This window comes from Pan troglodytes, chromosome 4 (assembly GCF_028858775.2).
Source record: "Pan troglodytes isolate AG18354 chromosome 4, NHGRI_mPanTro3-v2.0_pri, whole genome shotgun sequence".
Taxonomy (NCBI): Eukaryota; Metazoa; Chordata; class Mammalia; order Primates; family Hominidae; genus Pan; species Pan troglodytes.
Genome location: NC_072402.2, coordinates 36,061,074 through 36,088,792, shown reverse-complemented (window position 1 = coordinate 36,088,792; position 27,719 = coordinate 36,061,074). Strand labels below are relative to the sequence as shown.

Here is a 27,719-nt window from a genome sequence, read left to right as displayed (position 1 = left end):
GCTAAGACCACAGAAATTTTTCTAGAATGCAAATCTTAACGTGTCACTCCTCTGCTAAAAAAACTTGTTCAGGGCCGGGCATGATGGCTCATGCCTGTAATCTCAGCACTTTGGGAAGCTGAGACAGGTGGATCACCTGAGGTCAGGAGTTCGAGACCAGCCTGGCCAACATGGTGAAACCCCGTCTCTACTAAAAATACAAAAAAAAAAAAAAAAAATTAGCTGGGCATGCTGGTGGGTGCCTGTAATCCCAGCCACTTGGGAAGCTAAGGCAGGAGAATTGCTTGAACCCAGGAGGTGGAGGTTGCAGTGAGCCGAGATTGCGCCATTGCACTCCAACCTAGGCGACAGAGTGAGACTCTGTCTCAACAACAACAACAACAACAACAACAAATTGTTCAGGACTCTCATTGCCCTCAAGATAAAGCCCACACTTCGCTTAGGCTGACAAGGGCCTTCATGATGGAGACCACATTCCACCCTCAGCATAACCCTTGCACACCAGACTGAATGCACTGTTTGCATTTTCTGTTCCATCTGCTTAGAATGCCATCCCCCTCACCTCCACTCTCCCCTGGATCTATAAAGCTTTCTTCCATCTAAGATATCACCTCCCCTGGGAAGCTTCTCAGCCTTCCCAAGATTGAATAAGGGACCTCTCCTATGTGCTTCTATAGTACTTACATCCTATATTACCTATATCACAGCACTCAACACTCTGAATTTCAGAAGCAGCTTTATTCATCAGTTTTCTCAGATGATTGTAAAAACCTTCAAGGAGAGATATATCTTCCTCATCATATCTCCAATAATCAGCTCATTCTAGATTCTCAAAAAACATTTGACAGATAGATGAATGCAGTTACTTTAAAGATCTGTTTCTCAGTTTCCTGATTCTAAATTCTGAACAGGGAGAATCTAATTTGCCCAGCTTGGGTCAGTTTCCATCCCTGGTCCAATGAGCTGAGCTAGGGGTATGAGAGTATGGATGGAATCTCTTAGAAAGGAGTGTGGGGTTAGTAGCAATGGGTGGCATGCATAACCAAATTATACAATGTTCTTCATTGAAACAGTAAAACTGCATTGTAGTTTTTAAAAGTCATATGTTATATATTTTTCATTAATTCATGAGCCTCCTTTCATTAGTTCATTATAAAAAGGTATCACTCTACCTTCATTTTAATACATAAAATAAAAATTATACAGTCACTTTTTACTTATTATTAGGGACTCATTCATCCAACTGTTCACAAATATTACTAAGTACCTACTATGTGCGAAGCTCTGTGCTAGGGACTCGGTAGATAGCAGAAAATAGAATAAAATCCCTGCTGTCATGGTGCTTACTTTAAAAAATGTAAAACACAGATGTAGCATTTTAAATTAGAAAACTTAATATGAAAGAAGACAATAGGATGCTCTGCGGAAAATAACTGGGGGGATGTGATTCAGTTATGAGAGCCAAGGAAGGATTCCCAATCGGGGGAAAAAATTACATCAAAGCTAAGATCTGGCTTCTCTGGGAAGAATGCCTGGGATTGGAGAGTTGGGGGAGGACAAGGACGGAACTGGAGATCCCTGTGGAGTTATTATGATACTTGCAGCAAAAGACTATGACGCCTATGACTGTTGATGAATTCAGGAGATTTGGGGAGCCAGAACTGATTGCACTTTGATTGTTTCTGTGTAGGGTGAATTAAAGGTGCTAAGAATAACAGTTGGGGTAGAGGTTAAGCACATGAACTCTGAAGCTAGATTGTCTGAGTTTAAATCCCAGTTCCATTAGTAAGTTGTGTGACCTTGGGCAAATTACTTAACCTCACTGTGCCTTGGTTTCCTCATCTAAAAAGTGGGTGATAATAATAGTAGCTACCTTGAAGATTTGTTATGAGGATTAAACAAGTTAACATGCGTAAAACATTTCAAACATTGCCTGCATGTCAGTTTACTTACAAACTGAAAAAGAGAGGTAAGTTTCCATGCTTCTGGCTTGAGCAATGGAGCGATACAGGTGACATTTATTGAGATGGGAAAGACTAGCAGAAAAAGAGACTTTGATGGACTGAAGATCACAGTTTAGCCTTAGATATAGGCTTGAGATTGCTCAGACCTCTTGGACATCTCTCTTTGGGCAGGAGTCTGATCTCAGAAGAGATCCCTGGGCTGGAGATGTCAATCTGTAAGACTTCCAAATACAGGCAACATTTGAAGCCCAGGGAATGGAAAAGACAAGCAAGGAAGAGTGTGTACAGTGAGCAAAGTGTGAATACAGGGCCAAGGACTGACCATGAAAGTTCCGAAAGCCAAGTGGAGAATGAGGGGCCAACTACTGGTTTATGTGCAGTGCTGTTATACACATGCATTAGACAAGTGGAAATAGAAACATCTGGCATAATTTGAATATAAGGAATATTAAAACAAAGGACATCCTTGTATTTCTATTTTAATGGAGCTTAAAACTCTAATTTTCTGTTTAGCCCTGTTACATTGATTTTGTGGCTTCTCCTATCCCTCATTGGAATCTCTGATCCAAAGATTTAAAAGAAAGTCTGGAGAATTTGGAGATATGAGTAGTTTCATGGCTGGATCTTCAATGGCGAAGACAGAAGGTGGGGCATAAACTAGAACCAGGTGATGAAATGTCTTATAAGCTGTCATAGGAGTTTAAACTTGATAACAATAAGGAGCCATTCAAAGTGTTAAGCAACAGTGAAGCACGATTATTTCGTATTTGAGAAAGATCTTTGTTGAACAAGGTAGAAAATGCATTGAAAAGGAGCAAATCCAGAAGCTGAGAGGCCAATGGTGCATCTGTAACAGTAACCCAGGAAAGAAAAGGCAAGACAAAGGCAAAGAAAAGACAAACCAGGACTGTGGGGGAGGCCAACGGTTCCAATTTAAGTAATGACCACAGCAAGAAACAGATAGGATGAGGTGATTGACTAGTTAGAGAAGGTAAGAGAGAGGATGACGCCATGGCCTCTGCTTTTGTTCAGACTATTCTGTGCCCTTAAAATATTACATTTTTCCTAATCCATCCTTATGCTCCATGCAGCACCCTCAATGTCTTCTGTAGGGATAACCCTTTAATTTTCAAATATGTTCTCATCCTGTCTCCTGATGAATGCATGCAGTCATTAATTAGCTCAAGTGGAAAATAAAGATGCGACTTACTTCATATGCACTCTAGGTCCCAGGCCTGGGTAGAAAAAAAAATCTATTACCTAAACCACAGAAGCTAAAATCCTCCACAAAGAAGAAAATACTCCAGTGATTGATTTGGTCTCCACATCACCTGGCTTAACTAAGTATAGAAGTATTAATATGCTAGACCCTATTTATTAAAATAATTTAGCTCATGATTGTGAGAGAAAGCCCATGTTTCAAACAGCAATATTTTTGTAATAAATTAGAAGTCCCTCAACAAACCCTGTTAAACCTCATGTGGATTTCTGTTAATGGGGAAGATTTCCCAGTGACCTAGCTTAACACTGCTGCTGCACATTAATTTGCTTTCCAGCTATACATAAATAAATAAGTGGCTGCCTCCTTGATGTGAGCCGGAGGACCCAGGGGAGGCATTTTTACCTCTAGGTATCTTCCCCAGACTTCTTATGCTGTTTATAATTATCATATTCATCATTTTTTTCTTCTCTCTCTTCCCAATTTCTTTCTTCCTAGTCTCTCTTGAACCTATTCCTATCAGACTTATGCCTCCACCATTCCATCAAAACTGCTTGTCAAGGTCACCAATGACCTCCATTTTGCTAATCCAATGGTCAGGCATCAGTCCTCATTTAACATGATCCATCAACTGCATTCAGTGCAGCAAATCACTACCTCTTCCTTGACACACATTCTTCATTTGGCATCAAGAATAACACATTATTTCCATTTTTTCCTACCTCACTGGGCTTAGCTTCCTTGCTGGTGTTCTCCATGGTCTCTTAGTGTTCAGAATACCCCAGGGCTCAGTTCCTAGTCCTCTTCTCTATAACTTAAACCCTTAATCGTCTCATCCCATCTCATGGTATTAAATAACACCTTTACCCTAACAACTCTTCAGTTAGTACCTCCTGGTCTCCAGCCTTACTCAGCATCTCCACTTGGATGTTCAATAGACATCTCAAACTCAATGTGTCAAAAATGGAACTCCTCATCTCCCTTCAAAAACTGTTCTACTCATAGCCTTCCTTATCTCAGTTGATAGCAACTTGATTAAGCCAGTGCTCATGCCAAAAATCTTGAAGTCATCTTTCTCTCTTTCTCTCACAATCTACATCTAATCTTGTTGATAGTGTCTGCAAGGTACACCCAGAATCCATTCTCTTCCTACCTTTCCACTGCTACCATCCTGATCCACCAACTCTTGGCTCAAAGTCACTGCAATATACTCCCAGCTTCTCTTCCTGCTTATACACCCTTGTCTAGTGCCAGAACCATAGCTCAAGTAATCCTTCTTAAAAAGTAATCAGTGGCATCACTTCTTTACTCAAAAACTGCAATGACACAGGGTAAAAGCCAAAGCCTTAAAAATGCCTTCAAGCTCCTACCTGGTCTGCTCCCTCCCCTGAGTTTCAACCTCATCTCGTGCTCTCCCCTGCTCACTCTGCTCCTGACCACCGGCCTCCTTGCTGTTTCTGAGACATGCCAGACAAGCTCTATGTGTGCCCTCTGCCTTGAATGCTGTTGGATACTAGAGGCCAGCCCCACCCTTCTTTCATGGCTTTGTTCAAATGCCATCTTCCCAATGCCACTTATCCTGCCATATTTCATACTGTCACTTGCCCCAGCCCCAGTGGTCCCAGCCTCCTTGCCCTGCTTTACTTTTTTCTTTTTCCATAGCACATATCACTTCCTATTATGTGATGCAATCTGCTTATTTATTAGGTTCACTATCAGCTGTCATCCCTGCTGGAGTGTAAGAATCACAAAGGCAGAGGTCTTTGTTTTGTTCACTGCTGTATCCTGAGCACCAAGAACAGTGCCTGGAACATAGGAGGCACTCAGTAGATGCTTATTGAATTAATGGATAGATTGTTTTAGGCTTCAATCACAAGGGGCTCCTAGTATAAGGCAAATATTATTGGACAGGTGATACATTCAGCTTCAGGTTTCCAATCTGAGCCATTAACATATCTTACAAGTTTGAACGAACTACAAGTGAGATGTCTTTGATCCATTTCCTTTCTAGCTCACTCCTTCAACACATTTTTCATCCCAGTGCTCTGGTCCTCTCCTCAGGACAGGGAATGGATACAGTCAATAGTGTCTGTTCAGGGTTTATCCTCCCTAAAGTAATTTGGTCCTCTTTCTCCTTATCCCCATGAAATCCGAACTGTGATCCAATTTCTCAAGGCCTTAAAACTAAAAAAAACAAGAACTAGTGACTCCATTTTAAGAAATATTGCAGATTGGCTTTTTTTCAGGCGGCCGGGAAGATGGCGGACATTCAGACTGAGCGTGCCTACCAAAAGCAGCCGACCATCTTTCAAAACAAGAAGAGGGTCCTGCTGGGAGAAACTGGCAAGGAGAAGCTCCCGCGGTACTACAAGAACATCGGTCTGGGCTTCAAGACACCCAAGGAGGCTATTGAGGGCACCTACATTGACAAGAAATGCCCCTTCACTGGTAATGTGTCCATTCGAGGGCGGATCCTCTCTGGCGTGGTGACCAAGATGAAGATGCAGAGGACCATTGTCATCCGCCGAGACTATCTGCACTACATCCGCAAGTACAACCGCTTCGAGAAGCGCCACAAGAACATGTCTGTACACCTGTCCCCCTGCTTCAGGGACGTCCAGATCGGTGACATCGTCACAGTGGGCGAGTGCCGGCCTCTGAGCAAGACAGTGCGCTTCAACGTGCTCAAGGTCACCAAGGCTGCCGGCACCAAGAAGCAGTTCCAGAAGTTCTGAGGCTGGACATCGGCCCGCTCCCCACAATGAAATAAAGTTATTTTCTCATTCCCAAAAAAAAAAAAAAAAAAAAAAAAGAAATATTGCAGATTGTAAATTAAGCCAATGCTGCTGTTAAGCCAGATTTAGCTCATTGACATCTAGAGGAAATAGAAACGATTGCCAGAACTTTATAGCAAGAGAGAAGGATACGGTATAGTGGGAAACCCAAGCAAAGGGCTGGATTGGGAGCTCTATGTTACTAGAGGCTAACATGAATGTCCCAGAGGAGCGAAAAAGAGGGACACGAATGGAAGGAACAGATCATGGGGCACACACCTTATTTTTGCCTAAGGTGGACAACTGGGCTAACTCACCAAAGGTTTTGTGAGCCCCCCATCGTGCTGCTGGCACCTAGGATAGCCGGGTGGAGGCTTCTCCAAGAATTCTAAGAAATACCCATGGAATGAGAAATGCCCAGGCAGATATGTGGCAAGCACTATCTCCCCTGGAGCTCTTCTGGAGACCCTGGGCCACTTCCATAATGCTTTCTACACTGAGAACACTCTACACTCTCACTCTACACTGAGAACACTCATTAGGATCAACACTGAGAACACTCATTAGGATCAACTAGAGGCAGGTTGAGTTTTTATTTCACTAAGTACCCAAGCTCTTGTGCATAATTAATCCTCAAAAAACTAATTTCTTTCCCAGCACTGAATTAACCTTGGTCAAAAAGAAATCAACATGATAAATACTAGGCACATAGTGGGCATTTGACATCCTTCTTCCCATGTCTCTCGTTTTCCTCTAGTACCCACCCTCCCAACCTCCTTTGAGATGACTATTTTCCATATTTGCTTCTTTCATGGCATATCTGTATTTCTTCGTATTTGGCCCCAGATGTCAGATTGGCTTGCATTACTCCAGGCTGAATCATTTGATTTCCTGTCCATGTTCCTAACCTTTCCAGATCCTCTTGTATCATTTCTCAGTCATTCCCGCTGTTTACAATACCTCTCAATTTAAAGCCATCTGCAAATCTCATTAACAAACCACTGACTCCTTCTCCCTCATGATCATAGGACATGTTGAATGAAACAAGACCTGACAGCAATCCTCTCCTCTCCATTTGAGGCACCATTTCTCTGGGTTAGTTTAACTTATTATCATTTTTATATTATATTGTTATTGCACATGTACTCCCAGTCTAGGCATATCTAATATGTGAAAATCGGGATTCATCATTTTTTGAAATTAAGTTATTCACAGGCTGGGCGCTGTGGCTCATGCCTGTAATCCCAGAACTTTGGGAGGCCGAGGAGGGTGGGTCATTTGAGGCCAGGAGTTCCAGACCAGCCCGGCCAACATGGTGAAACCCCATCTTTACTAAAAATACAAAAAGTAGCCGGGTGTGGTGGCCCACGCCTGTGGTCCCAGCTACTCAGGAGGCTGAGGCAATGAGAATCGTTTGAACCCGGCTGGTGGAGGTTACAGTGAGCTGAGATTTTGCCGCTGCACTCTAGCCTGGGTGACAGAGCAAGACCCTGTCTCAAAAAAAAAAAAAAAAAAAAAAAATTATTCACCCTACAAAAACTTAATTATATTAATCCCTTTACTAGTGACTTTTCCTAGTATACTTAAAATACTTTGCTTACAAAGTAATAATTACCCAACTTCTCAAGGCTGGTTACAGCCTTGAATATAGGTGTTTATTACCCTTTAGCTACATCTGTCTGTAAGAAATTTTTTCCTAGTAGAGTTTTTGAATAAGATTCAAATTCTTTCACATCAATATTAGTAAGCATCTGAGGAACACACCAGTTTTCTCACTGGTGATTCATTGGATCTTGGCTTCAACTTCTCTCACCCCTTTTCCTGATATGCTCAAAATATTTCCAAATCTCACTATTCTTCCTTCCTTAAAACTTTTTGTGTCCCTTCTATGTGCCAAGCACTGTGCTCAGTGCTGGGGTACAATAAAGAAAAGAGTCTCCATTCTCTGGAGCTGTTAATCCAAGAAAAAACTAAAGGGAAGTAGTACTTTTGAGTACCTGCCATATTCTGGACCTGCAATGTATATAATCCCTTTTACACCCCACAGAAACCCCATCTAATAGCTGAGAAAACAGGAGTTCAGAGAAGTTAATTAATTTGCCTGTGATGCAGAATACAAATAGACAATTTACAGAAGAAATACAAATGGACGATAGACATATGGAAAAAATACTCAACCATACACTTATTAAGTAACTGGTTTATTAAGTAAATAAAATGCTACTTTTTTACCTATCAAGGTGGTAAAGAGAAAAATAATACTCTACGCTGGTGGGGTTGCAGTAATACAGGCTCTCTTGCATAGGGCTGCAGGGAACATAAAGGGGCAAAATCCTCCTGAGAAACTGTATAATATGTAACAAGGACCATTATAAGAGGAACTCACCTTAGTGTCCATCGCAAGGGAATGAAATAAACGATGTAACATCCATCCAATGAAATTGCACATAGCCACTAAAAGTCATATAGAATATGTAATGACCTAGAAAGATTTACCAAATATTAAATGAAAAAGGCATATTACAGAATAGTAGATACTATTGGATGACAATATATACATGATTGTGTGTATGTGAGTGTGGAGAAAACAAAAGACTGGAAGAATGGATAATATGTTAACAGGGGTTATTCATAAAAGATAGGACAGAGTTCTTTCAATTGGTATCTTCTACATTTCAATTATTTAAAAAACCCAAACATAAAAATGTTCATACATTCAGATCTAGTTATGCAACTGTATTGCAATAAACAGCAATGCAGACTAAGAGTCAAGTAACTTGCTCAGAACCACCCATCGGGTATATTACTTTAAGTCTCGCTTTCTAAGTCTGAAATCCATTTTCTTTCTACAACCTACTCATTCAGCTCCATAACCCCAATTATATCCTAACTAGAGTAATCCCTTGATGACCTTTCTAGTTTCTAGGCTTTTTATCACGAGATTAATTTCTCCCACCAAAATGGTTTGCTGTTCTAAAATCTCTAAGCTGGCACTCCTTCTGCGTTAAGCAACTCTTTCTTTTCTCAAAGCCCGCTTGCTGGCAGGTCATCCCGATTTTCATCATCTGCTTTTGTTCTGTGAAATCTGATGAGGGCTTACGAGGTCTTCAGCATCTCTCAACAGCAAACATTGGTATTTGGGTTTGAACAATTCTTTGTTGAGCAGGGCTTTGTTAGCCCTAGCCAGCTTAAATGCCTTCAAGGCTTCACTGTGACAACAGAACTGCCACCACACATTTCCAAACACATCCCAAGGGTGGGCAATTGAGAACCACCCTATGATCGGCCACAGCTAACCCTCTGACCTCATCTTTCTCTACTCCCTGGCTCTCTGGCTCCATTCCAGCCACACTGGGCTCCTTGCTGCCCTTGTCATAAGCCCACAAAGGCAGGGATTTAGTGGTGGGGAATGGGGTGGAGGGGTGTTCCTTTCATCTGTACAACCAGTTCCTGTATTCAATTGCCTCTCTTTTAAGCACTTGATTTTTGATCCCTTTTAAATTTGATTCAGCTTCCCCAACTGTAAATGAACTAACCAATGAAACTAATCACTGATTCCACATGTTCCCAAGCTGTGCACCTCTACCGCAGGATCTTCCAAGGTCTGAACTGAAAACTGCGTCTGCATTTCCTTTTACCTTCTATGTTTTGGGAAGGTATCTCTAAACTATCTCTTCAGGACAGAAGAGAAAAACTACATGGATGCAAATCAGTCATACTGCATTTAAATTATGTGCATCTCTCTCTTATTGTTAGTTCCTTGAGGGCAGTCTTTGTAACCTTCTCTTTATATTCTCCCCAAATAAATGAGTGCCTGGAAATCATAGGTACTCAAGACCTCCACAGCAGCCTCCTCCCTGAGAGATTAGGTGGCTGGAATGTGATTAGACACGTGGGCATCTCCAGGCTTCCACACAGCAGTCATTACTGAGTGACAGATGTCAATCTTGGCATGAATGTGATTTGCAAGGCTCCAAAATTTTAATCCAAAAATTGGATTAAATTTGCTTAAATTTCCATTAGGCTGTGTGTGTTATTTTTTCCTTTCTTTTTGGTCTTTTTTCTCTTAATTTCTACATCTGCTATATACACTCCCCACCGTTTTCTAAACCATTTTAGCAGTAGTCAACCCTGTGAATTGGATGTCATATGCAATGCAAAATGTAAATCATGTTCATTAGATGAAAAACGCAATTTCCCCCCTCATGGAGAAAACCGGGACAACACATATCAGAAGGGGCACAATATGACAGTCTTCAAATAAGTCAGTGTGCTTCCTGCATTTAAAGCTGAAATCTGTTTGTTTGGTCTTAATTGTGATATTTGCAAAGTGTCATGCTTTCTTCTACACTGAAAGATTTCTTAGCTTCTTCAAAATGTGAATTCGTGAGCGGACTACCTTCTCCAAACTAGGATCTGGGGAACCAATCCTAATTGTATTTATACATGTTAAAGTTCCCCTGTTCTTTCCACTCACTCAAAACGCAGGATAAATATAATAGCTTCTCTTCCACTTGGAAAAGCACAAGTTTTGGAGCCTTGAGTTGGCTGCACTGGAAATTAGAAATGTCTTTGATGAGGCACAGCTGTCTTCATTTCTTAGTCACAAATGTCTAAAGCATTCCAGGAGGCTGACTCATATACCTGGAGAGGGACCATGGTTTCTCATTCTTTCTCCTGAAGCCCTTGTCTGGTCAAGAAGAGACCAGTTTCTCCTTTGTTCTACAGCTAGGAACCTAACTACAGGATGATCTTAAGTAAGATAAAACCTGACATTTCTTCACCACCATTTGCTTTTCATTCTTACATTTGTCTCAAACATAATGTGCAGCACTTAGTGATCTTTCTGCTATGGAGACTCACTGAAGACAAGATCCCAACATGGCAAAACTTAAGAGTTTTCTCACCAATAGCTGCTATCTGCAGCAAAGGAAAGAGAGCACCTTGTGTTGTAGCCTACCATCCACTGAAGGAGATCAGTATGGACATCCAGGAGTTTCTGAGTTCCCCAGATAGTCTCAGATGACAGTCAAACCTCTGAGATGAGCAATTAAGAACCAAAATTTCTGAAACTCTTTGTCATATGGTTTGCAGCTTTGTGACTCTAAATAGTTGTCTTTCCGCAAATAATTCCATTATTCCACAACAGCAACTCCTCTTTTCTGTTCTCTTGCAGCAAGCAAGTGATCATTACTCACCACCTCAATCCATCCAAGGGCTTTCACCTGGAACCCAAAGTGCGTAAGTAATTAAGATTTGTGTTCTTTGGGGAAAGGAGTATCGACAAAGATGTAGCTTGCTTCTCATGTGAGAAAAGTACTTACATACCTACACAGTTCTACTTGGAAGGCCTATGCATTTTACTATATGTAAATTACACCTCAATTTAAAAAAAATCTACTAGCAAAGACACCCATTCTCTCAGGGAACTTGCCCTTATTTAACTTACAGCTGTAAATAACAGGGTTCTCTAGGACCATATACTTTGTCCCATAAACGAAGCAGTAAAAAAACCTGAATATCTTCCCTCCAACTAAAATTACATTATTTTTCTCAGTTAAATCTTCCATTCAATTACAATGGACTATCACTGTACTATCTGGGTGAGCAAAAGGTATAATTTACAAGAAACTTACAGAGCTGAACGGATGAGAGAACTATAACTCTGCAAAGTTGTGTGAGCATCTGAGGTCCTACACAAACCAGTGGCCTAGAGAACAGGCCGCTAACCTCCCTTAGCCTGGAGTGGCCAGAGCACAAGTGGTCTCAACACATAACAGAAAGAATGGACATTTTCTGGCCAGGCACGGTGGCTCACCTGTAATCCCAGCACTCTGGGAGACCGAGACGGGTGGATCACCTGAGGTCAGGAGTTCAAGACCAGCCTGGCCAACATGGTGAAACCCCGTCTCTACTAAAAAAAAAAAAAAAAAAAAAAAACCAAAAAAAATAAAAATAATTAGCCGGGTAAGGTGGCAGGTGCCTGTAATCCCAGCTACTTGGGAGGCTAAGGCAGGAGAATTGCTTGAACCCAGGTGGCGAAGGTTGCAATGAGCCGAGTTCACACCATTGCACTCCAGCCTGGGTGATAAGAGCAAAACTCTGTCTCAAAAAAAAAAAAAAAAAAAGAATGGACATTTTTTAAAAACCCGCTATGTCTATAGCTCAGTCCCAGCCCTGAACAACTACATTCAACCAGCAAAAAATTCTTTGCGATGAAAAGATTTACCTCAAAGAATAAATAACGTTAAATCGAGAATTAATAAGCAGTCAGGAGATTTGAGATTTTTATTGAGAAAATAGCTATTTTGAGATTATATCCAGTTTCTCATTTATCAGAATAAATTCTTTACAATATTGATCACCATCACCACTTTAGTGTATTTATACATAGTCTCTGAGTAAAATATATTCACACTCGGCAAGGCTAGAATATTGAAATTATGGCCAACATTGCTTAAAGATTGTTTACTTTATAAAGAAGCTAGAGTAGTTGTGCAACTAGAACAGATGTTTTTAAAATGTTTGCCATTCAAAGATAGGCTTGGTGGGACAAAACTAATATGCATACTACATACATAAATTTCTTGTCTTCTTTACTGTCAATCTTTCAGAACAGTAACATGACATTACAAACACCTCAAATTCCCACTTCAAAATGAACAGAAAAATGGAAAAACATTATTTCCCATTTCATAAAATTAAAAATCAAGTCAGAAGAGAAGTAAAACTCATTTTTATGCATTTAACTTAAAAGCCTGAATACACGACTCCTCCTAGAGAGAAGGAAGCCAGCACTTCAGAAGTAGCCAATGGTCCAAAGAATAAATGGCCCCATGACCTTCTCTATGGTTCATGACTTATTGAGGGCTGATGCAAACTCTGGCAAGTTATTTTTCATGATTTCCAAGGATCTGGGATATGTAAACGAAATGATTAAAAGACATTTCTCTGAATTTGCAAAAAGACGACTGAAGAATCAGAACAAAGATCCAAAGGCCTTTCATGTGGCTACATGTTCACCATTACACCACAACTCAAAACCCACAGGCGAGCTTTCTCTCAAATACACATTCAAAATGGTGTTCCAAATAATGCAATTGTATACATTGCAAAGACACACAAAATGCCTCCTTACACATGATTAGTAATCTGGTTTTAGACTCTGAAGTGATATCAAACATATTTAGCTAACCCTCTCAAAATTGCAGGTCTAGTGAGGTTTAAATGTTTTAGGATATAGAATCTGCTTAGAATTTAGTGAAAACTATGAACCTTAGACTGTCTTCGGTAATGAACAAAACTGGAAAATATTAAACTTCCTTTGCTTTGTCACTGAGCAACTATAAGCTTTCTATGATGTATGTATCATACTAGCTTGTACGTGACTTTAGTGTCATAAACACCCATTGCCTTTTTGGCACTTTTAAAGTACAGCCAGAAAAGGTTTGGAAAATTGTTCTGGAAATACAAGTTGGTTCCCTCTGTCTCATGGATGCTTAGGAACTGGGTAGTCTGCTGAAACCACCAGTTCAGACCCTTGTACAGCTGTTCCCGGCCAACTAGGATTCTAAGGAAACAGGCTGGAAGAGCCAGGGGCCTCCCTCACAAATGCCTAAATAACCAACATATCTATGCCGACAGCCATCCCTCTCTCAATGCCGTGGTCCAAGGGAGTCTTGACCTGTCTCTTCCCATTTTACTACCACTGGCTAGAGGGGCACCCAACAATAAGAAACCTTTGTAATGAGTATGAACTAGCAAAAACACTGTAGGGCAGCATTTCCTTAGGTGTATCTCTCAGAACATAAATCCCACAAGATGCCTACTTTTAAAAAAATCTGGCCGGGGACAGTGGCTCATACCTATAATTCCAGCACTTTGGGAGGGTGAGGCGGGCAGAATCACCTGAGGTCAGGAGTTCAAAATCAGCCTGGTCAACATGGTGAAACCCCATCTCTACTAAAAATACAAAAATTAGCTGGGCGTGGTGGCAGGTGCCTGTAATCCCAGTAAATTGGGAGGCTGAGGCAGGAGAATTGCTTGAACCTGGGAGGCGGAGGTTGTAGTGAGCCGAGATCGTGCCACTGCACTCCAGCCTGGGTGACAAGACCAAGACTCCGTCTCAAGAAAACAAAAACAAGAAATCCATATTAAAATAAATTAGGGAAATGATGTATAAAATAGAGGTGCTTCTTGGAGATTTAAAATGCACATTAGCGTATCAAAGGTCTGAAAGGCCAACAGTAACTCAACTTTGTCTAACCCACTATTTCCCAAACTTACTTGGTCACAGAACCCTCTATTCACCTAACAATATATTCTGACAAAACACTCCTTCAGGAACTGCTTCACCCAGAACCAAACAGGTGAGTTTTAAAAAATATTATAGCATAATTTCAAATGATTAATAAGGATACAAAGAGACTTATTTTCCTGTCTTTTGTTATTTTGTCTATTTATTTTGTTCTGAATAATCTTCTATCACATTTCCCTTTCTATTCACAAACCTTCAACTCGAGTTACCCTTTCTGATACCTTTGTTCAAGAATGTTAATTCTTATCAGAAATCCATGGCACACTAGTCTGGAAAAAAATAATTTTGTGTCTTTTTAAATTCCTAGAGTACCTCTCCACTTCAATCACAATTTAAGTCCAGGGCAGGTAACCTGGGCTCCTAGCAAACACTACACCCCAACAAGAGTTTGGGAGCCAAATTATTTTGCAAACCCTTAAGAACACAAACTAAAACTAATTTATCCTTATATCTCTGCAAAAATTAGCATTTTGAACATCCAACAAAACTTCAAGCTTGAGAATAATGGGATTACTGACCTGACCTTTGATTTCACGTAACTAACAACAAATTTCTTTAAAATCTGGTTAAGAAATATGAAAATATTGAAAAGTAAACATAAATTCCACAAAGCTGAATGGCAGCAAAAAATATTTCTTAACATCAAGAACATATACAAAAGATGATCATTACCACCCAAATTATCTCTGTTGCTCAGGATTTCAGTTATAAAAATAGCCAAATCAAGACAAAGACAATTACAGCTTAAAACGAAAAGCTACACCTTCTTCATTAAAGGTGAGCATCTTGTCACACTGTGCATATGGAGAGAGAACAAGTACAAGGCACGGGAGAACTACCATGTCAAGGGACAGAGCTTTTTCAAAATATTTTATCCTCAGAAGTAAACCCCACTACCATAGAAAGAAAAAAATATAATTAGATATTTTAAATCACAGCATTTTTGACATCCTAGGGAAAGGAGTTTTTGGTTTTAGGGTTTTTTTTTCTTTTCTGGTAAGGCAAAATAGATCTTTAGATATCATTTGTTACAAACATGAGTTTTTCTTAAGAATGAAATAAAAATTGTATTTAACTTCTATCATATATTTATTCAACTAAGTTGAATACTATGTTTAGAAAATTAAAGTTTTAAATCATGGTTTATATATAGATAATGATACATTTAATCTATGAATTTACTTTAAAACCACTTTTATTTTGAAATACTTAGACTCACAAGAAGTTATAAAAATAGTTCAGAGAGATCCCAGGTACCCACTGCTTAGCTTCCTTTCTTTACATGTAAGCATTTATATCTAGGTTTTAAAAGGGTTGAAGTTTTTGACAGTTGATGAAAAACTGTCAAAAAAATTGTAAAAGCCTGGTAAATGCATATTTTTGGAGGAGGTTCTAAGGAAACACTACCAAGTTCAAATACCACTTTTATCACATGCAGCTGCCTTAACCAACAGGTTTTCTAAGATACTATCCCCATTACCTATTTCTGCCTCTTTCAATGGTGTTTTTCCATTTTTACAGACTTCTGAAAATTTTAGCTTTGATTGAAATAAGTTTCCCCATTCCTTCATGTTAATATATCTAGCAATATTGAATAGAAATTATAAATGGAAATAAAAATTCTTGCTTTTATAAAATCTCCAGTCTCGCAGCACCCCCAATATAATACAAACAGACTTAAGTTGAAATTTGGTTTGTTAATGCCCACCTTTTGTGAGGTCAAAACACAGTTTTGAAGGAATGACCACCTTCAATGTTCTTTACAGCTTCTTTAGTGTTACTTTAAAAAAAAAAAAATCAATCTGATGGATGATTGATGGTAGTTTGTTCATGGAAGATCTTCATCTTATGGGAATTATCTAGTTTTTCTAATCATATACTACCAACAAAAATAAACACAAGCATGTTCCCTTTAATCATATTATCCTCCACCATTACTTCCAAAAGGCATTGGCTCACAGTATTCTGTTTAAGATTGTGGACCATTTATCCCAATGAACTCAAACTTTATCCAAAACGTATCATGACAGGCTGGTCCAACAGTCTGTTCAGTCTGAAAAAATGTTCTGTGCTCTGTTCAGATTGACAAAATGTTCTTTTTGGCCGGGTGCAGTGGCTCACGCCTGTAATCCCAGCACTTTGGGAGGCCGAGGCAGGTGAATCACTTGAGGTCAGGAGTTCAAGACCAGCCTGACCAACATGGTGAAACCCCATCTCTACTAAAAAAAATACAAAATTAGCTGGGCATGGTGGCACATGCCTGTAATCCCAGCTACTTGGGAGGCTGAGACAGGAGACTTGCTTGAACCCAGGAGGTAGAGGTTGCAGTGAGCCGAGACTGCGCTACTGCACTCCAGCCTGGGCAACAAGAGTGAAACTCTGTCTCAAAAAAAAAAAAAAGTTCTTTTCTAAGAGCTTCCTGTATGTGTGGCTGCTCCCTAAAGTACTTTGTGCTCAGTTACAGCTTCCTGTCATCTCATTTACTTATACATAAATAGCTCAACTAAGTAACCCAACATATAAACTCTCACTAAAATCACATGTTGCATCTTAGAAAAGGTGATCTGGAAGCATTATAGACTATAGTGAGAATGGAAGGCTAACGGCAGTTCGAAGTAGGGATGACACAAAAACAAATAAATCATATTGACAGTCATTCCCTCTACTAAAAAAGACTAATACTTGTTATTCTAAAATGACCTCTTTTGATTAAAATTTCAGTTCATAAAACATTACAGTATGCTTCTTTATCAAAGTCTACATATCAGAAGAACATGAGCTCCACGTTCCTGTAAAACTTTAAACACATTTTTCTTCCTAATAGACATTAGCAGTTTTGTTGAAAAGAAAAATTGACATAACCTAGCATTATCTTTTGACTTTGCCCATGGAGAAACTTGGAGTTAAATTTACTACTTAATTTTAGAATCTGTCAGTGTTGATATGGTTCTATAAATTTTTAATTTTTTTAATTTAAATTTTTAAAATTTTTAATTCTTTAAAATTTAAAATTTTTAAATTATCCTGTTTTACATGTAATATACTTGTAATATACATGTAATGTACTTGTACGTTATAACTGTAATATATTTCAAATACTTTTTGGAGGGTCTGATATAAATCATAATTAAAAATGACTGGCCTTGACCACAGCATAAGCAGATGTCTGATGAATGTGCTAACCACCCTTCTCCAATATACATCCATCCTAGAGGACAATAAAGTCTCACAGTCATGATTTAGGTTTCAGACTGCTGGAATAATAGATTTCAGATTGCTGGAATCTAATAATCTGCCTTTGAAGATGACTGACTGACACACACACACACACACACACACACACACACACACACCCTGTTGTAGAAGTAATGTGCAACTCATGAGGTACTTTCCCTCATCCAAACAGATTACCAAGATTTTGAAGACTACCTTATTTCTCACTTAGTTAAAACTTTCAAGAAAAAGTATTTACAATGACTTAAAGACTCTTGTATAAATAACTACCTAAATACAGAACAAATTGGGAGGATGTGGGTCAAACACAGCTGAGCTCCACTCAGCTCAAATTAGATGAGTCTTTTGACTACAAAGCTCATTTTCTTAACATATGGGTTCCTGCACGACTTGATAAGATTTGCTGAGCACCACAGTAATCTTTTAAGACACTAATCAAAAACATGGTTCTACATTTTAAAAACCTCAGAAGTGGTTTTAGGACAACAGAAGCACCTCAACCACTAAAATAAGCAAGTTTCTATTATAAGTAAAATTACCACACAGCAAATCCCTTAACAGTTCAGCAACCAATAAATAGAAAATATTCGTTAAAAGCTGCTATTTCTGATTGTTCCTTTGTATTCTTCGACTATAAGTGAAACATATGAAAAATAATTGGTTGTCAGAAAGCTTTTGACTACATGATATGCATCTTATGAAAGAATATTAGACTGAGCCAAGCATAGAAAACTTGGACCAGATGCACAGTATTTCTACTACCCTGGCCATGGGCTCCTCCTGAGTAGTGTCTAACAAGTGGGCAATTTCAGTAAGAATTTTACAGCCTAGCATAGTAACGATAACCAGTACATTCACTTCTTCTGGAATTAATACAAGAAAGACAACTGAAGATGTACTACAAAGACATAGGTCTAAAACTGCCACATTTCCCCAAGTAAACTAAAAGAACTCTTCCTAACCTATATCGAACACATCAGCAAAGACCAATGTTATACTGAAATGAGTATTATCAGATGTTATTATACGTAACCACCTTTAATATTTATCTATGTGCTACTAAACCCCCAAAAGATTAGACTTATGAGAGCATAATTAAAAAGCACATTCCTCCTCACTTTTTAAAGTTAAATATGGTCTCTTCTACTGAAGCAATTTATCTTTTTCTGGTTCCTAAAATAGGCATCAAATTTCTAAACAGAAGTAAAAAGCCTCAGCCAAAAAGCCACATATTAGGTATTCAGCCTGGTCTAAGAAAACTAAGTTAATAAATTGAATAAATTAACTCAAATAAATTAGGAGTGCACATTCAGAACAGAATTGTAGCTTTTGGCCAGCAACATGTGAACCAAAGGCAAAAATCTGCCATGATTAAGGCAGCTCTTTGTATACAGTACGATGTTTTTCTTCCCCGCCCCCCAACCAAGTTCATTTAGCATTCTCTTTGATGTTATTAAAAATGCAGTGCCAAGCTAGAATACAAGCTTCCTAATAATAATAGTAAAAATAGATGGCATAGAAAGTTCCTTTTGGTTTAGAGTCTTCCTTAATACCTATTATGGTATCTTCTTTTTGCCTTCACACACTTGGTGTAAGAGATTACTGCAACAATCGTTTGACTTTGGCCACAAACCATGACTACTGTCAGGGTGAAAGCCGTTGGAAGGAATTATTTTCTTCTTCTGCTGGAGTCAATTTAAGTGTTGGCAGTTTCCGAGGAGGAAGCTGAGGGCTTTGGCGAAGATTGTCATCCATCTGTAGAAAGTACAAAAGATACATCTGACTAATGCTGTGGCACCGCTTATGTGGACTGTGGCCTCCTCATCCAAACTATAGCCTAGAAGAGTACAGAACCATATGTTTCCTGGGCTGCTAGAGAAACCTTTTTCTTACAAATAATCTCAAGAATTCTAAATGTCATACCTCAAATACCAGCTGACTCAGTTTCTGTAAAAAGCAACGTGGCTCATTCCTGATACCTTCACAGAATTATAGTTAATTCCACAAAATAAATATTCTACTGAACTCAACCATAACTTAAAGAGGTCTTCTGATAGTAAGTGTAAAAGCAGTACCGTTACACTAAGCTCCAGTTTGCAAACCATGTTCACGTACAGTATCTTATTTGATCTTCCCGATACGCTATGAAGAAAAGGCAGACACAGACCTTCTCTGTTGTACAGATGAGCAAAATGAGACTCTGTAAGGTTAAGTGATTTGCCCCACGTCACAAGCTAGTATGAGAGCTGAAACTTGAACCCAGGTCTTCTGATTCCAAAACTATTATTCTTTCAACTATACTTCTTTACCTCAATGAAAATGACCTGTATTCCAATCAAAAAAGACCAGCTTTTTAAAACTGAGAGTATGTAGACCAAAGGAAGCTAGTACATTAGGCAAAAAGAAAGATAAATTCTTTAAATGTAATCCAGTGGTTTTCCAAACACTGGATCAGTTCTAAATGAGGTAACCCATATCAAGCTCAAATAACACAGTGGTGGACCTCAAAAACTGTCAGCCAGTGTCATCAGGCCTCACTGCCCTATGAGTTTGTAAAATAGTAAGTATTACTATTTATATCAGGAAAAAAAAAAAAAGCAAGCTTATCAGTTACTGGGGAAAAAATATGTAACCTCTTCGTATTTTTCCTACTAGAATCACACTTGAAATTTCCTTTGTTGGTTCCCTCCCCTACCCAGTTCCTCAATGTTTCTCTCATGAAAAGAACACCCCAAGTGGCAAAATATCTACACTGGTGAAAAAACTATAAACTATATCTAGAGCAGAGAAGAACAAGGAGAAAAAATAAAACTTTCATGTGGAAAGAAGAAAAGAACACGGTGCTGTTAATAAGAAAGGATAAGCCCAGTGCTTACAATCTTAAGAAACATTAAGAGACAGAGAGGCAGACACACAAGCAAGAAGTGTTTTGCTTTGGTTTTTTTTGTGTTTTTTCTGATGGAGTCTCGCTCCGTCGCCCAGGCTGGAGTGCAGTGGCACGATCTCAGCTCACTGCAAGCTCCGCCTCCCGGGTTCATGCCAGTCTCCTGCCTCAGCCTCCTGAGTAGCTGGGACTACAGGCGCCCGCCACCACGCCCGGCTAATTTTTTGTATTTTTAGTAGAGACAGGGTTTCACCGTATAAGCCAGGATGGTCTCGATCTCCTGACCTCATGATCTGCCCGCCTCGGCCTCCCAAAGTGCTGGGATTACAGGAGTGACCCACCGCACCCGGCCGCTTTGTTTTTTTTTAAAGCAAATCTTTTGGATTTCCTAGCTTAAAGGGTACTAACTGTGTGGCAAAAGTAAACCCAATACTCTTATCTTTCCCCAATCAGGCCACTATTGGCTTCAAAACACTATGTTACATACAACTTTAGTGAAAGTATATTTAAACAGTTTTCTGAAAAACAAACTCTATAAAAAAAACTAAAAGGGTACAGTTAATGTGTGACCCAAATGACAATATTAGCTACCAAAAGGAAAATACTGAACTATGATAAAATGATTGAAGTAGACTTGACCTTTTCAATCAAGTTGGATTCCTTATTTACAAGTTGTGTGAGTTTCTGCAGATTTGCATCTACCGTTTCTTGTCCAGCTGGAGAGATGCCTAAGAAGCCAGGACAGAAATCAGAGAAAGACAGGAAATTTTTAAAGCCTTTAAAGCTATTTAGATTGAAAGAATTTTGAGTCTACCCACCCTGTCCAGTGCCCCACCCTCCCCAAAAAAGGCAAAGACGAAAACCATTCTGGGTATAAAGGCGAAGACAGGGATTCGAATGCTCCAAAACTAAACCCTGAGCAAAATGGACAAAAATTTATCCTCTAAGTAGACACTGCTAACCAAGTGTTCTGCAAGTGGCCACAATAATTAGTTTTTTTTTTTTTTTTTTTTTTTTAAAGCACAGTAGTCCTCATTTCCTTCTCAAGTTTAAGCTATTCCTTTCTCACACCCATTTCAAATAGGTCTTTGGTCACAACTATCTGGATAGTTTTCTAAGGCAGTAACTCCCAAAAAGTTGCCCACCAGACATCCAAAGTATTCAGAAGAACTTAAAAATACAAATTCCTAGGATTGATGCCTAAAAGATTCTAATTTAGTAAGTCTGGAATAGGACCCAAGATTTTTTATCTGTCAAATAATCAGGTTTGCTAACCACGGCTCCCAAGTTAACACGGTTGAACATTACTTAATTTCATGACTCCCAAACTACTAACCCCTTCCTGTATACAGAATACATAACCCACCAAAAAATAATAAACTGTCCACCTAAGCCAGCTATCTTTAGAACCTGTTTCTTAAAAGGACAATTTCAGCCAACCCTCCCAATAGAAATTTAGTATCTGAATAACTTAAGCACAAGGCCCCACTCTCTCAATGAAGCACATCCTAAGTAACAGGTGCCCTCTATTTACTATACTTCCATTCTGATGCAATCAGTTTTCAAGTAGTGGAATCATGGCAGTGTACCTCACCAAAATCAATCTGCTGCTGATTTCTGTTCATGCAGGAAAATGCTAGAAGCAGCAGGTAAAAATAATTTAAAGTAATTGTCCATTTGCATTAGGATAAATACTGTTTTTCAGCAAAGACTTAATACCTGTGGTTTTAACCTTTTAGAAGAAAATGACCCACTTCAAAGGGGTAATATTTAAAGAACAAGAAGCAAGAAATGTAAAAATCCAGAGGAATAGATAAAAGGCAAATATCTATTTATCTATTTAAATAAGAACTAACATGAGAATAAAAATGAAGTCGGAAAAACACAAATCCTTGAAGTGCTATAAACCACTATTTAAAGACAATACACAAACTTCTAAAATTAAAATAAGTAGTGGATTTTGCTTATACATACATAGGAGAATATGCAAACAAACATTAGCTGAAAAAGAGCCAGCTTACCTCCAAGACTAAGCCTAAAATAACTGCTCAGGATGTCATCACAAAAGCGACAGAGGTTGGAGAGCTGTTTCAGATGTTCTTGTAGCTGAACTTTAGGAAACCGTACTTTGTAAAGAGGTGCAAGAAAACCAAAAACATAGGCATCCAAGGTAGAAGGCCTAGAAATAAATTAAGGATTTTTAAAGCACATAAGACAATATTAACTGAAGACCGGGTGCGGTGGCTCATGCCTGTAATCCCAGTACTTTGGGAGATCAATGGGGGGCAGATCACTTGAGGTCAGGAGTTCGAGATAAGCCTGGCCAACATGGTGAAACCCTGTCTCTACTAAAGATACAAAAAAAGTCGGGCGTGGTGGCGGGCACCTGTAAACCCAGCTACTTGGGAGGTTGAGGCAGGAGAATTGCTTGAACCCAGGAGGCAGAGGTTGCAATGAGCCAAGATCATGCCACTGCACTCTAGCCTGGGCAACAAGAGCAAGACTCCATCTCAAAAAAAAAAAAAAAATTAAATTAAGGATTTTTTTTAAGCACATAAGAAAATACTAACTTGGGATGGTGTTTAATTTTTTTTTTCAAAATTCTCAATTCTGAATTACACAGTATAGTCTCTTAAAAGGTTTACTATCCATTTTAGTTTACAATAATGATGCAACCAAGGTTTTACTCATGAGTAGCTCAGACTCTAGAAGAAAATGAAATTGTCTTTATAGATTCATTTTTACTCACAAATGTTAAATAGACTGGAGGCAGAGTGGGAACAGTCTGAGATGTTTTAAATTCACATATGCAGCCTATTAAGTCAATGTTAGATTATCACTGGTAGAAAAAGTTTCCTATAATAAAAGCCCATTAAATTTTTTTCTTGTTTGTTTTGGTTTTTTGACATGGAGTTTCACTCTTGTCACCCAGGCTGGAGTGCAGTGGCGTGATCTCAGCTCACTGCAACCTCCACCTCCCAGGTTCAAGCGATTCTCCTGCCTCAGCCTCCCAAGTAGCTGGGATTACAGGTGCCCACCACCACACCCAGCTAATTTTTTGTATTTTTAGTAGAGATGCGGTTTCGCCACGTTGGGCAGGCTGGTCTTGAACTTCTGGCCTCAGGTGATCCGCCCAACTCGGCCTCCCAAAGTGCTGTGATTACAGGTATGAGCCACCACACCGGCCTAAATCTTGTTTTTTTTTAAGTAAAAAACTCATCTTTAGGGGAGATAAGAGGACTTGCTTTAAATAGCTGCTCACTGAATATATGTGCACAAAATACCAAAATGATTTTTAAGGGAATACTCACGTATCTCCAAAGAAAAACTGAGATGTTCCCAATCTGTTTGACAGAAGATTTAGGCACTCCTTGGCATCTCTGTATATCTAATAAGGATGAAATTATATCTCAAAAGTAGAAAAGATATTCTAAAACTACTTTTGAGGAAGGCATCTCTAGGTAAACTCAAGTCTGCATTTTATCTTGTCCTTTCTCTCTAGGGCCCTTGCTTGAAGAATAATCCATACTATACCTGTGCTTCCACTTCTCGGAGGTGGTAGAGGGGAGGCTGTCCTCTGGTTAGGAGAATCCTGTTCAGTGCTCCCTTAGACATTCTTCCAGGCAGGATCAAACTCAAAGGAAAAGGAATTTGTGAAGCAAACCATGGCTTTGTCACAGTAAAGTAATTGTCACTCTCAACCCAGAATGTGTGAAGCTGCAAAAGAAGAGAAAAAACACTACAAGGATGTTCTTTTATTAAATGAAAGATCACTCAATCAACATGAGAGTTTTTCATAAATATCTTTATATGAAGTGTCTTCATACAAATTTTCCAGTTAGAATGACTCAGGATAAAACAAGATTATTTTAAATGTGTGAGTTTTGTTGACTGCTATCTTCCAAACACCCAGAACAAGGCCTGACACATAGCAGGTGTTCAATAAACATTTGCTGAATGAATGAATTACACCCAATTCTAAACATGGAGCAAAAAGATCCATCTCCCACAAAGAATTTCCGACATGACATTTTATTTTACTTTGTTGTTTCACATACTAGTTGAATGCCTAACAGAATCCAGTTTCACAGTAATATGAAGGAATTAAGATTAACATATAAGTAAAATTTTCTCTTAAGACTTTTCTCATTGGTTTTTTTCTAAACAGACTATGTACATTTGCAACTAGGCTACTAAAATACTGTAATATTTAAGAACACTCACCACTGCAGGGAGAAGCTTCTCTTCGAGGAGAGCAATATAAGCCAATGTATCTGCCCCTTGTTTTGCTGAGAGTTCATAATCAGCATTATATTTCTATTAAAAAAAAATAAAACCAAAGAATCTCAGAAGTCAAAGAGCAGCCCAAAGACAGTAAAACTAATCAAATCAGGATTCATATTTTTCCTTACAAATAGCAAACGTGGTGTTAAAATGGGAGAAAGAGAAATACAAATCCAGTGAAACCTACTGCTTAATGCACATAAAGTTCTTAGTATCACATACACAATATGGTCAATAAATGTTACAATATTAACTACTATTATTTTCATGCTTGTTAATGACCTAGTTCAGTGCATGGCATGTAGTACAAACTTAATAAAAGCAACTATTATTTTTAATAAGAAGGAAACAGTTCCAATTGGCTGTGTTTCTCCCCAAGAAAAAAGAAAAAACCTTCCCCAAGAAAAAAGAAAAAACCTTCCAATTTATAAAAGTTCAAAATGTTATTGACACAATTTTTTTAAGTACAGTATTGGCAAAACAAATAACTTACCCATTCATATAAATCTTTACATGTTTAAACATTTTGGATACATAATTCTCTACTGTTAAAACATTTAGATACATTATTCCATAAAACTGCTGTAAGAGCTTTTTAAAAATAATATAGTTGCTAGTTGGTGAGAGCTCAGGTGTCATGCCCAGCACAAAATGTGTACCAACTATGTGACAAAATACACAATCCTATCAATAAGTTTAACAGTGAAAATGGCTAAATTAAATCTACTTACATACAAATTTCAATAAAATTCAAGCAAAGTTTATTAAAATATAAACTGACTACTGCTTCATATGACTTTCAAATCACAGAACTCATGCTTTAGAGCAGTGATTCTCAAATCTATTTTTACATCTTGTCCCAGGTATCTCCAATTGTCTAATGAGTTGGCAAAAAAATAAATAAATAAAATAAAGCCCAACATGCAGGGATCAACAATCTACCAATCTACTTCTTCAAAGTGAACCACCCACCTGTTTTCTTAAAAAGTTTAGTATTTTTGCTGGCTGAGAAACCATGTCGTCTTCAGTTGTCAAAATTGGTACATCGCCTATAATCAAAAAACAGTTTACATACAAGGACACAGTGTGATTTCCTCTGAGAGATTCCAATATCCTAAAAACTATAGCAGTTGCACATTTAGAGGGGAAAAAATGAGTAAGCTTGTCTTGGTTTTTTTGCTGTTTCACAAAGAGCGGTTCTAAAGAACATTTTCGTTTCTCATAATTTCCAGTGATTTCGCTTGCACTTTGAGGTATTACTCAGAATGATCAAACCATAAACAACACAGAGCCAAGGTCACGGTAAGAAACTAAATCCTCAATATTATAGCTATATACCTCACAGCTTTAAATGGAAGAAGAAAAAAAAGAGTGCAGAAAGGGGAGTGTAAAGGTTTACACTATACCTCTTGAACCTCTCCAGGTGTTATCTATCACATTGACTTTCAAGGGTGCACCAGAAAATTTGGCATAAGCCTGAAACAGAGTTTGCAATCAAACATTTTAGACCAAGTGCGTAATGCAAAGCTGCAGAGCAGCTTTACTTCACAGCCCCATCCCCCAAAGGCAGAAGGCGACTGATACTGAGGCCGCATCCCTCCCCGTGATCTCAAGTAGGGACGCGGGCGCCAGCCACCCGGCTTTCGAGGACTTTGCTCCCCAAAAGGTCCTGGGGATGCAGAGTAGGGAGGGCGCGCCCCTTGCTTCGGGGTTTCACTCCACCGCCCAGACAGCTTTGTGAGGCGGACAAAACTCGGAGCCAAGCGGAGAAGCCTTGACGTCGCCGCCGGCCTTCGGCCGGGGTATCGGCCAGGTTGGGACTCGTCGGTGGGAGGGAGCCCAGGGCAATGCAGCGTGCAGCGGCTCGGCCCTCCTGGACCCCGCAGCGCAGCGGGAAACTGGGGCAAGTCAGCCTCGCGCCTCCGGCCCCGCCCCTTCCTCCTGCGCCCTGGTCCGCGAGGCGGCCTCACCATCACCACCAGGGACTCGCTGTGAACCGATGGGAGCCCCCAGCCGCCTCCCCAGCAACTGAGTTCCAAGGGGGCCGCCATCTTGCGCGGGCCGACCTTTACTATCCCGGAAGTACTTTTCCTCCTAATTTCCGGCACGTGAAACGCGGGGGCGTGGCTAAGGGAGGGAAGGGTAATTTGGGGGCTCTTGAGAGATGAGAGAAACAACGACTGGAGGGATTAAGAAGAACTCTTAGGAGCAGCTTGGCTTAAAGGGTAAGAGTTGTGTGCCTTAAGTCAGACCCACCAGTAATTCTTCAAATATTAATATTTATTAGATCCCTAGAGTGTTCCAAACCCTTTGAACATTAAATCTGTGTGATGCCTAAATTAACCTGTTTGTAAAACAGGGATGACCCAGTATTTACAAGATTGTGGTATTTACAATGTCGTAGAGAAAGAACTTGGCACACAGGAGGCACTCAGTAATTGTTCAACCCCTTCTCCCATGTATGTGGCCTCTGCCTGCCTTTCCAGCCTCAATCTGTTCTCACCCTCATGTTCACTGGCACAACCCTGCTTAAAAGTTACAGTGTTTCTGAACGTCAGGTAAATTGTGCCCACCTTCAGTGCTGGTCCTTCAATCTGGAATATCTTTCTTCCCTATGCAACTGCTCCCTCAAAAATGAGCTTAACTCACCTTCCCTGTGATGTTTTTACAAAGTTAGGAGCTCTGGGTTCTTGTAGCCCCTTGTGCATACTTGAATTGTAGCTTCTCTCCCTAGCTACAGACCTTTTGCCTTTCACAGAAGAGGGCTAGCTTCATAGGTTTGGGACCTATGCAGCCACACAAGGCTCTGTGCTTAAAAAGCCTCCTCATTTGGCTGATGCTCTTCCGTCACTGTCTTGAAATTCTTAAGTTTTGAACAAGGGGCTCTGCATTTTTATTTTGGACTGGGCCCCTCAAATCATGTAGCTAGTCATGTCTGTGGGCCTAATGAGCACAGACTAAATGTTTCTTGACGTTAAACCTGACAGATTCTCAGAAAAACTATTAAAGAGGAAATTTGGTCTTGGAAATGCTATGATCCAAA

General features: G+C 39.4%; 2 protein-coding genes across 4 annotated transcripts; one reads left to right on the top strand and one right to left on the bottom strand.

Moving 5' to 3' along the window:
• Positions 1-265: 265 nt before the first annotated feature.
• Positions 266-5,966, top strand: LOC129143954 (small ribosomal subunit protein uS17). Its single transcript, XM_054684255.2, has one exon. The coding sequence runs from the start codon at positions 5,442-5,444 to the stop codon at positions 5,916-5,918; it is 477 nt and encodes a 158-aa protein (XP_054540230.1). The 5' UTR covers positions 266-5,441; the 3' UTR covers positions 5,919-5,966.
• A 6,265-nt stretch (positions 5,967-12,231) lies between these two features.
• On the bottom strand, positions 12,232-26,760 carry MTX3 (metaxin 3). Of its 3 annotated transcripts, XM_001137204.7 has the most exons (9): positions 26,647-26,760; positions 26,083-26,152; positions 25,649-25,725; positions 24,617-24,709; positions 23,927-24,109; positions 23,704-23,780; positions 22,414-22,571; positions 21,032-21,120; positions 12,232-19,263 (listed from the first exon to the last, which is right to left on the bottom strand). In XM_001137204.7, exons 1-9 carry the CDS (start codon positions 26,725-26,727, stop codon positions 19,153-19,155), a joined length of 939 nt encoding a protein of 312 aa, XP_001137204.1. In that variant the 5' UTR covers positions 26,728-26,760; the 3' UTR covers positions 12,232-19,152. The 3 variants fall into 3 exon arrangements, with proteins under 3 accessions (XP_001137204.1, XP_001137276.2, XP_003310734.1); XM_001137276.7 differs by lacking the exon at positions 21,032-21,120; XM_003310686.7 differs by lacking the exon at positions 26,083-26,152 and having other exon boundaries at positions 26,647-26,752.
• Positions 26,761-27,719: the final 959 nt, after the last annotated feature.

Excerpts from the sequence above, each read along its gene's own strand:
- MTX3 (XM_001137204.7), bottom strand. The coding sequence starts at position 26,727 with ATGGCGGCCCCCTTGGAACTCAGTTGCTGGGGAGGCGGCTGGGGGCTC. Across the intron at positions 24,110-24,616 it reads AGAAGCTTCTCCCTGCAGTG|CTTCACACATTCTGGGTTGA; the intron begins GTGAGTGTTCTT and ends CTTCTTTTGCAG. Across the intron at positions 22,572-23,703 it reads CAGTTTTTCTTTGGAGATAC|GCCTTCTACCTTGGATGCCT; the intron begins GTGAGTATTCCC and ends ATTTATTTCTAG.
- LOC129143954 (XM_054684255.2), top strand. The coding sequence starts at position 5,442 with ATGGCGGACATTCAGACTGAGCGTGCCTACCAAAAGCAGCCGACCATC.